A 10,407-nucleotide genomic window follows, 5' to 3' on the forward strand; every position below is an offset into this window, starting at 1 on the left:
TTTTATGCAACGGGGCCTATGGGTCGTTTGCAGAAAGTGTTTCGTTTAAATGCAACTTAAAAATTCAAGCACACGCATTTCATTATTTGAATATCAATTTAGGTTTGATTTTAGGTATGCTGTTTCATCGCAATTCCTTCTGCAACGAACCTCTGCATGTAGTCTGTTTACGTCTATTTAAATTTACTAGTATACTGCATCTTCCTTTTTTTACGACAACTGCAATCTGAATTGGTTGACACGTTAGACTTTACGATCAACTCGACGTGGTCTTATAGGTGTCAGGCCCCGAGGTCCGCCCTCTATTCATATCCTCAGCTCATATGGAAAGGGGGGGGGGGGGCGACAGCTCCATTTTAGGCTTCAGAATTTACCGCCTTTCTGTATACAAAAAAAAAAGATTAACAATATCATGATAATTTTTGAAAGGCTAGATTTTCGTCAACAAGAAAGTACGACTTTTTAGAAGCGACTTTTACCATGATTTCACAATGTTAGATATTATATTTCATTATGATCCTCTTCGTAAGCTAAGATTTAGGCCTTCATGATGTACCTTTTGGCCTTATGTACATTTACAATGGAGAAACCACTGTATAATCCATCCAAGGTTTTACCGGTATTATAAGACTATTGACTTTATTGCATTCTTGTAAGGTATTTTAATTCTTTACTAATTTGTAAATGATAAAAGAGAGATGACATGACGAAAAAAAAAAGATTCCATTTGACATGGCAGTAGCATGAGAAAAAACACACACACACCCACACACCCACGCACACACACACACACACACACACACACACACACACATATATATATATATATATATATATATATATATATATGTATATACATATATATATATATATATTTCTGATGGTAAAATCATCATATTGAATTAACAATACACTAGATCTCATTCTCAGTTTATTTTTTGTTATCGTTATTTTTCTCTCTCTTAAAATGTTTACTAGAAACACACACTGCTTTAAACAGTATATAGGATAGGATGTTTTCAGTCGCTTTTACACCATTTGCAAGAAGTTATTGTATATGTTATAGCGGGTCAGTTTCATCATTTATTTTTCTCTTTCATGGAATGCTATAGAGATAAACACATCAAAATTATGACAATTTACGATGTGCATGAATATTATTGTTACATGATAAACATTTACTAAAGGTTCTAATAAAACTCGTGGAAGATTGAGAGAATATTATTGAGGTTATGTTCTGATGTCTGTACTTCCTGAGTTTGCAAAAAAGTATATGTTTTACAATATGATTATATATATTTTTTCTCTCTAACTCTTTCTGCCCCCTCCCAACCCCCTCTCAGATAAGACAGGTAGATTTCTGTAAAGGTAATGACTAGTTGACTTAGATTTACAATGCCTCACATTGTTGGCAAATTATTGCTGAGTGATGAAATTTTTTCCATAATTCATCGAGCCATATTTCCTTTTATAATCCTTACAAGAACCAATCTTGAAATATGACAATGTTATGACAACCTTCGCCTTTGAGATTTATTGAGCCCCCATTGGAATTTTTTCGACGGCAATGAATTTGCTATCGATTTTCTTATGTCAGTCTTTATGATAACACCAACCCCTCTGTAGAGTATGGCTAAGGTCCTTATCTCATTACTAAGTACATTCCTGATCTTCGATATGTTCACAATGACAAACAGATTACTTCACCATTCTGATGATAACTAAATTTTGAAACAAATATTTTGATAATAAATTCAAGACCATGACATTTCAACCGTTGAAAATATAAAATTGTAAGGAAAATGAAAGCCACTTTACTTTGTAAGAGTGGGCCACAATACCATTTGAAAAATTAATTATAGATAAAGTTTTATTTCATAACCTTAATGAGAGAATATTAGATGGAGACTACATACTCATAAAACATGCAACTTCTAATAAGTCATTTTCAAATAAGCTCTAAAGCTATTCACAAAGAACGATTCCCCTCTTTTCAATTGGAAAGGTATTCAATTGATGGGAGGGGATGAGGGGGTGAAGAAAATGTTATATAAGCTTGTATACTGATCTGCGATAGAAGATTGGTAGAGCTTCTATTATATTGTCCACTTTCAATTTATTGGCTATGATTTCACCACTGCCAGATATCAAACGTGACTAAACACAATTGTGATTCTTGAAATTGGATAAGAAGCCTATTTCGAAATATAATAATTATGATCATCTTGGTAATAAAAAAATAGCATTATTTTAGTACTTTTGCATAACGGAGAACTTGTAATAAAATCTGATTCAGAACAGTCGGTTCGGTTATCATGGTTATTGTCAGTTTTCAACCTCCACAGTCCATTATTTCAACAAAATTCAGTACTTAACATGTCTAAATAAGTAATTAATTAATGATTGAAGGAACAAAAACCTCAAATTGGTAATAAACCTATCGTACAATAAATATAATGAATTAAAGACTGTCAAATGAACTGGTAAAAAAGCAAATGATTCTCATTTATTTGAAATTCTAACTAAATTTGAATTTCACCCAGCGTTTCTTGAAACTTTATACAGTCGTATCCATTCGTTTCTCTACAAAATAATTTCATGAAAAGATGATATCGTTCTAAGCATTATCACTAAACTTCTATAGTCGGTGTTTTTTCTATTCTTGCATTCTTATACGTATAATAAGTTGCTAAATTTAAGAGACCTTTCAAATGCTTCCGATATTGTTGATAATAGAATACTATCATTATCGTGTCATTCAAAGGCTTCCAATACAATGGTTTGTTCAAAATAAAAATAATTAACTAATCGATTTCAATATACTGTTATGTTTGTGTTTCATCAGACTATTCTATCCGTCTACAGCTAACCGTGGAGTACCACAGGGAGTCGATTTAGGATCATTGTTGTTTCTAATTCACTTAAATGATACGATGTTTACATTAGATGAGTATATCTTGAATGCCAATGGAACTACCTAGAATTAGCGTTTGTGTGCGTAAGAGAGGGGAGAGGGTGGTGTATTGTTTGTGGAGGTGTAAGTGCATGTGCGCGTGAGTGTGTATATGTCACCATGTAAATGGATTTTGGTAAGCTTTCAAAAGGAAATGGTTTGAAGAAACTTGTACCATAAGATGTTGATCATATACCTAACAGAAATTATATAAATGAACCTAATTAAAACAAATGGACAGAAAGGAGCGAGATGATTATATGTTAATTTATGCTTCAATATAAAAAAGCGTAACAAGTATGATGATGATTAAGAAGATGATGACAATGATGATGACGTCAATAATAATGATAATAATAATAATGATAATAGTAATAACAACAATAATGATATCAATGATAGTGATATTTAAAGTTTTTTTTTTACAAAGCACTCAGGTCCACTTTTTGGAGCTTATGCCTAGGTCACATAGCCCGGCCGATGAGGTTCCGATGAGCCAGCGATGCGATTTTAGCCGGACACCGGCCGGACTCCCGTGGTCACCGGCCGGCGTTTGGGGCTAAAAACCGCATCGGTGGCAGCTCGGCGAAATTTAACTTCGGAGTTAAAAATTCGACGGGCTCTCACCGAGCTCCCTCATCGCAGCCCCATCCTTACCACATCGGAATACGCATCGGCCGGTGTACGACCGAGTATCGGCCGGTGTCCCGTGCCAGTTTATGTTTATTGCCATATTTATTGTGTATGTGGTAACATCCAAGGTATGAAAACTAAAGTTCTGTCGTTGTCTTTATTGTTTTTATCTTTTTAACATCTTAGAGCTTTACACTGAGAACTCAAAAGGTAAAACAAAGTTAATTTAGAAGGAAAGAAAATGTCATTTAGAAGGTTTTATAGAACACACCATAAAAATTGGTTAATTTTAACAAAGTTGCATAGATCAAAAGTTAAACAGTACTCAAGTAAAAATTAATATTTCGTAAGACTTTATCTGATATGTAAACAATGGAGATCCTTCCTCATTATGAAAAAACACATACTTTTTAAAAGGTGAAAACATATTAATGGGCAATCATTTGAAGCCTATTACAAAATTACAAAGCTAATCATATTGGTTGATACAAGTGTTTTTCTTTATGAAAGGTTAGTTTTTAAAGGTGAAAGAAAAGATACAATGACGATTATTCTTTGATTAAAAATAATTCAATCACAATGAATGTGTTGCTGTTGTATTATTTACACACATCTCATCTTATTCATACTGGTGTATTTTAATATTGATTTATTCTTTCAAACAGGTTTGATTTCTTTTGGCATTTATTACTAGTGTTCAAATTAAAAAGAGCAAAGGCAATGTTTTAAGATTACCCAATAACAGATTTATTTGCAAACAACATACTGAATAATGGAAAGTATAACACATCAAAAATGCGTTAAGTCCTGAGAAGAATAATGGAATGTCTGTGGCTGCATCCGGTATACTGTAACAATATTAGACACAAGTTACTGCTGGTTTATTGCCACATCTTGCCATGGCACACTCCCGGCAGGACTGCAAAAGTAATTCTTGAGGTATGCGCGCAGTTCTTTGCCTGGTCGGGTCAATCTTGGCCCGTGCCCTGCTGCTTGCACATCTTCGAGCACGGCTTGGTCTCGCCATGCACCCGCGATGATCTGACCCTGCTCATCTTCCCGGTCGAGGTCAGCATTCTGAAGGTTGGGGTAACGAGTCCTCATGAGGTTGTGAAGGGTCATGCAGGCCTTGACGATCTTGGTAACTTTCGACGGTCTCAATCCCAGGGTTGTTAGCAGACATCTGAAGCGATTGGCGAATATACCAAACGCGTTTTCAACCACACGGCGTGCCCTGGAACACCGGTAGTTGTAGATCCGCTCGTCCCGTTTCAGGTGCCGATGAGGGTAAGGCTTCATCATGTATGGCCGTAGGGGGAAGGCGTCGTCTCCGACCATGTAGTAGGGTGTGTCCTGGTCGTCATTTGGTAGGGGATCCGGCTGGGGTAGTCCGATCGTTCCCTCACGCAGACCTGGCTCCAGTCGCGACCGGTTAAAGATGCCGGCGTCGGAATACGACCCTGGTGACCCCACATCCGCCCAGATGAACTTGTAGTCAGAGTTAACCACTGCAAGCATGACGATGGAAAAGAAGCCTTTGTAGTTGTAGTAAAGTGAGCCGCTCTTGGGGGGCTTCTTGATGGCGACATGTTTCCCATCGATCGCGCCACAACAGTGGGGAAAGTTCCATCTGTCTCCGAATCCCTCGGCTACCGGGCGCCACTCATCTTCTGTCTGGGGAGTGGCCCACATCTCGTCCTCGTATTCGTCGTAGATGGCCTGACAGACCTCGGGGACGAACAGAGAGATGGTGTTGTGTGGGACACGAAACGCGAACGCCAGATCATGATAGCTGCTTCCGGTCGCCAAGAACCTCAAGGTGATCGCCAGCTTCAGCCCAGGATCCAAGGGGGTTCGATGCCTGCAACAGAAGAGGGTGAAATATGAATAAAATCAAACTAGAATAAATATGGATGGAAGACATTTCAGCACAATTTGACAGTAGGTTCATAAAGTGTAAACTTACGTTGTGGTCTTGGCAATGCGGGGGCCAACTCGGTCAAGCAACTCATAGAACATCTGTGGCACCATGCGGAGGTAGGATTTGAAGTCGGCAGCGTGCTCGGCCTCGAGTTCCTCATGAGCGTCTCATACTGGCCGAAACGAGGTCTGCGTAGGATCCACTCGCGCACCCACCAACGTCTTATTCTTCTGCCGGCCCTCTGTCGCTCCCTCTCGGCTTCTTCGAGCAGTGCTGCCAGGACCAAGTTGTACTGGAACCTCGCCTGAGCTAGCTCGTGTTCTAACAACGCCATTCGTAGTCTTCTCGGTGCAGCCATAGTGATGAACTGACCATTCCAGGTAGGGTGGACATATATATACAGGTATGGAATAGCTGACCATCGGCCCCCAAGTCCGAGGTACACCGGCCGAACATCGGCCGGGCAGTGTTCGAAGCCCGTTAACAACCCGGCCGGTGATCGCACGGTGTCCTTTAACCTGCTCGGGTACCGGCCGTATACCCCCCGATGTCCGGCCGACCATCGGCCGGACATCGGCCGGTAGTTGCTGCCACATCGGCCGAAAAAAATCTCCACTTTTGAGACAGACTCCGGACGGTCATCGGCCGGTGTTTGGTCGGTCGCCTGTAGATTTCCGGACGGAGCCCGGTCACGTCACCGAGCTATGCCACCGATGAGGGGAGCTCGGCGACACCTCAAAAATCCACCGAGCTCCACCGATGCCGGACACCGGCCGGGCTATGTGACCTAGGCTTTACGGTGCTTAGGAGTAGCACACAAAATAAGAGGTTAGATAAAGAGCCGAAAAAAATGAATATGCATATATATATATATATATATATATATACATATACATATGTGTGTGTGTATGTGTGAGGGTGTGTGTGTAAAGAGAGAGGAGGAGAAAGAGACTGGAAAAAACAGACAGGGATTGAGCGAGTGAGTGAGAAAGGGGGAGAGAGATTCATCTTAATCAGCCCTGAGGTGGCAATGCACCATTTTGATGTGATTAGCTGCCCCATTGCGCCTATCAACACCTTCACAATATACCGTCAAAATGTATAATGTCAAAATTGCGTGAAAATGGGTTCTTTTCATCTCCATTGCTAACCGACATCAAGCTCATTTAAGTTGAAGAAAAAGAAACGATTCTCTCAATATGGAGATTTGAAATGTAAATGTATGATTATAACATACCAAATTTAAGATTGTGTTTTACTTCTCCCAACCAATGTGAATGCACATTTCGAACGGGTAGTGAGGAGGGTTGGAAATGCGTGAATGTTAAGGTGATAATGGCGCACACATACCTTGCTCTACCCCAAAACGTGAACCAGCAACAAACATTGCACACACGCACACATAGGAATATAAAAGCTATGATACAACAGCCCATGTGTTTTAGTGGCAAACTTAACCCATATCGGCCTATTTCACTTAGACAATGTTTGTTTGATTTGACGACCAATATCAACGGTTTTAATAACATGATTTCGCTTGGTGATTTTTTAAGGACTAGCTTTAAGGACCATTGAGTTTGTTTGATATTGAAAGATGGTCGTTTTCTGAGAGTACCTTTTGGAAGATTTTCAAGCGTTCAAAACTGAGCAACGGTGTTTGTTTCGGGATAACGGTAACTCGGCCTTCGTGTGATCTTCTGATGCAAGGTCACAAAAAGAAGGAGAAACAGAAGGCAAACAATTGATATGACATCGACTGGCGCCGTTAGAAAACTGCTCATCTTGATCGTGTCTTGTGGATGGTGAAATCACAGTCGTAATATTCAAACACCTGGTCAGTTCGTATTAGTGACAATTGGGCGGGAGGAGAATTGTCGAAAAAAAGTAATATCATAATCATCTACCGGATTGATAACAAACAGTGAGTATAATTGTTGTGTTTATTTCAATTAGTAGTAGTAGTAGTAAAGTAGTAGTAGAAGTAGTAGTAGTATTAGTAGTAGTATAGTAGAAGAAGAAGAAGAAGGAAAAGAAATGCAAACCATTTCCACTATTTCTGTTAACGACAAAAATCATAAATGAGCTGTGAATATTTGGCCAGTTGCTCTTTCGCTTGTATACACAAACGTTCTAGCTCTCCAAACTTTCCCACTCCTCTTTATTTTTCCTTATAAGAGTGAGGTTTATTTTTTGTGGCACTCTGCCCCATTTCCCTCTCCGAATAAAACTACACTTACACGCAATACGTCCGTTTCTTTCCCTCATCCCTTGAAAATTTTCAGAGGCCAAAACGGTTAGAGTGATCTACGAGGTCTCTTTTAGTAGACGTGGTAGACACCTCTATGATAATAGCCCAAACAAGCGCCCCATTGTAATTTCACACATTGGTTCCCCAAAATGCTTATTTGTATTTCTCATCTCATTAATCATATTCATCAAGCTCAATGTCAAGATTATTTCCTCTTTGTATCTGAGTTGCTTATGCAGGGTGCAAGGTTGAAAAGAAAATATATTACACGTATTTGGGAAGAAATCAAACGGAGGTAGAATCAATTTATGTGATTCAGTAAAGTAGCCTCTTCTTAATACTATACAGTATACAGCAAAAACATAATAAAAACAGAACGCCCAAGTTATGATTGCCAATCTTGCTTGAAATAGTGTTTAATGAGACAGATATAATGTGGGTGTCCAGTACAGGAAAGCATGCAAATATTTGGAAAATTTGCAAACGTCCGAGCCGAGCGAGCCGAAAATCGAATGAATAATCAACTCTATACTAAACGCATCCCATGATATTATGTTTAAATATGCAAGAAGGTATACAGCAAATTATTTTTGTATTTTAGTGGCTGGGGCTCCAGCTCTTACAGTGAGACAAAAGTAGGCTTTCATTATATACATCCTTATACAACATTTTCCGAGTGTTCGAGTTTTCAATATGAAAACTCTCTTACATGGTTTGATTTATTGCTAGATTACAGATTCATTTCAATTTATTTATTTACTAAGCATTTAACTGATTGATTAATTCAACACCCATTATTTTCATATTGTTAATAAATTGCATGACTTTACATATTGATTAAAAATATTTTTGTTACTTTCATTTTCTTATCATTTACTTATTTTCTGACTAAATCACTAACTAAACAATTATTGATTGATCAATACAATATAGTATTGCGCTGAGGTGACAAAACAGAAACTATACCTGAATACTATACTGTCATCGTGAAATCACGGGTAATTTGACCCTGGACATGCTATGACGCAATTGTAGGGTTATTTTAATATCCTGCAGAAATGAATTAAAAAAATATCGGTTCTGTTTTCTGGTTATCCTCCACAGTGCTCTGATGACAACACCTATTACTCGTGTAACAAATGAGATTTTTGCAATTTAATAATTTTATGATTTCATGAAAAAAAATTGCACCAAACTTTTCATACACCCCATTTGCTAGCCTCTTTTTATCTCACTTACCTCAATGCACTTTTTAGTTGTCATATTTTTTTTCTCGTGTCATATCTTTGCTACCCCATTTATCCTTTTGTTCGTTCTACCTTACATTTCGACTTTTAAAATTATCACGTGTGGTCGTTAACATCCCTATATGAATGCCATCATAGAAATCACCCAAAAGGATAATTCATGCCTTTACATCCAACTACAAGGCTGTAAAAATCTGGTATAGGTGTGAATCATACAATGGGTCGATTTTAGTTGAATTAACATTAAAAAGGGGACAAAAGGCCTCACCACAGGTGGATAGATTGTTCCGCTGATTTGGGTGGCTGACCTTTTTTTTCTCCTCGTGGAAATAAAAGAAATGAATATATACATAGATAGATTATAGATATTGATTTGGATTCCCTCCCACTTGTAATACCCATACACTATTTTTGTGTATTCATCTTTTATCTCTCTGGTAGTTAAGTGCAATGCTCCAATTGCAGTCTGACTTTATATGTTTATAATTTTCTATCTGTATTTATTGATTTGATTTTAATTCTTGCAAGCACACATATACAAAAAAATGCAAAAATTTTGTTTATTAGCAATTTGTAAGTTAGATGAATGATAAGATGTGGTAGTCTCTATGTTGGTTAAGACAGATCGACAGTTATGAGAAAACTACAAATCATCATATTCTGTTTTCATCACTTTCAACAATAGACTTGTACCCATGCTGTGCTGATGAATACAATTTCCGTATGACGCTGATGATATGATTATGGACTAATTGTCACTGTCAAGCTTTGTTCAAAATCAATATTCCGATCGTTTAATTGGTTCACAGGCAGCGTAAACCATTTAACCCTTAACAGATCAGCTGGCACGCTATGTTATATAATTTCGTTCAACTTCAAGCTCTTCAAACGGCTTTTGGCGCTCCCTCGGCGATAATGTCTGTTTTCTAACGTTCTTATTTTTTTTTTTTTTTTGGGGGGGGTTAAATCATATACAAAGCATTTGTCAACGCGTCTCAAGTCCCTGTGTGTCAGATTAGGAAAATGTGTCACCTTTCTGATCGCTTTGTATACGTGATGATTGATTATGATAGAGTAGATGACCCATGCCATATAACAATCACATTGGACCCATGGAAAACATTGATGTCCATGGGCATAGCTGAACTGGGTGTCCTTCCGATCGATCTCTTTGTATACTTCTTTGTGTAACGTCTGTTTTGCTTCTTTATTTTTATTTTGCTCTCTATGTTCCTAACGTTATATACAATTGTTATAATAATAATCACAATTGTTGTTAGAATAAAGTAATGTAAAACACCCGCTTGTACATTTCCCAATACGGGCCTATAATATATGCAGCTTTGAAACTATACCGACAGTCCAGTTACATGCATTAATCTCCGATTTAAAAGCAGTCGCCCCC

At 38.0% G+C, this 10,407-nt stretch overlaps 1 protein-coding gene across 1 annotated transcript; it reads right to left on the minus strand.

Annotated features, from left to right (window-relative positions):
- Positions 1 to 4,273: 4,273 nt before the first annotated feature.
- On the minus strand, positions 4,274 to 6,298 carry LOC121411003 (putative nuclease HARBI1). The gene is made up of 2 exons (XM_041603460.1): positions 5,553 to 6,298; positions 4,274 to 5,447 (listed from the first exon to the last, which is right to left on the minus strand). Exons 1-2 carry the CDS (start codon positions 5,615 to 5,617, stop codon positions 4,457 to 4,459), a joined length of 1,056 nt encoding a protein of 351 aa, XP_041459394.1. The 5' UTR covers positions 5,618 to 6,298; the 3' UTR covers positions 4,274 to 4,456.
- Positions 6,299 to 10,407: the final 4,109 nt, after the last annotated feature.

Source organism: Lytechinus variegatus, chromosome 3, assembly GCF_018143015.1.
Source record: "Lytechinus variegatus isolate NC3 chromosome 3, Lvar_3.0, whole genome shotgun sequence".
Classification (NCBI taxonomy): domain Eukaryota; kingdom Metazoa; phylum Echinodermata; class Echinoidea; order Temnopleuroida; family Toxopneustidae; genus Lytechinus; species Lytechinus variegatus.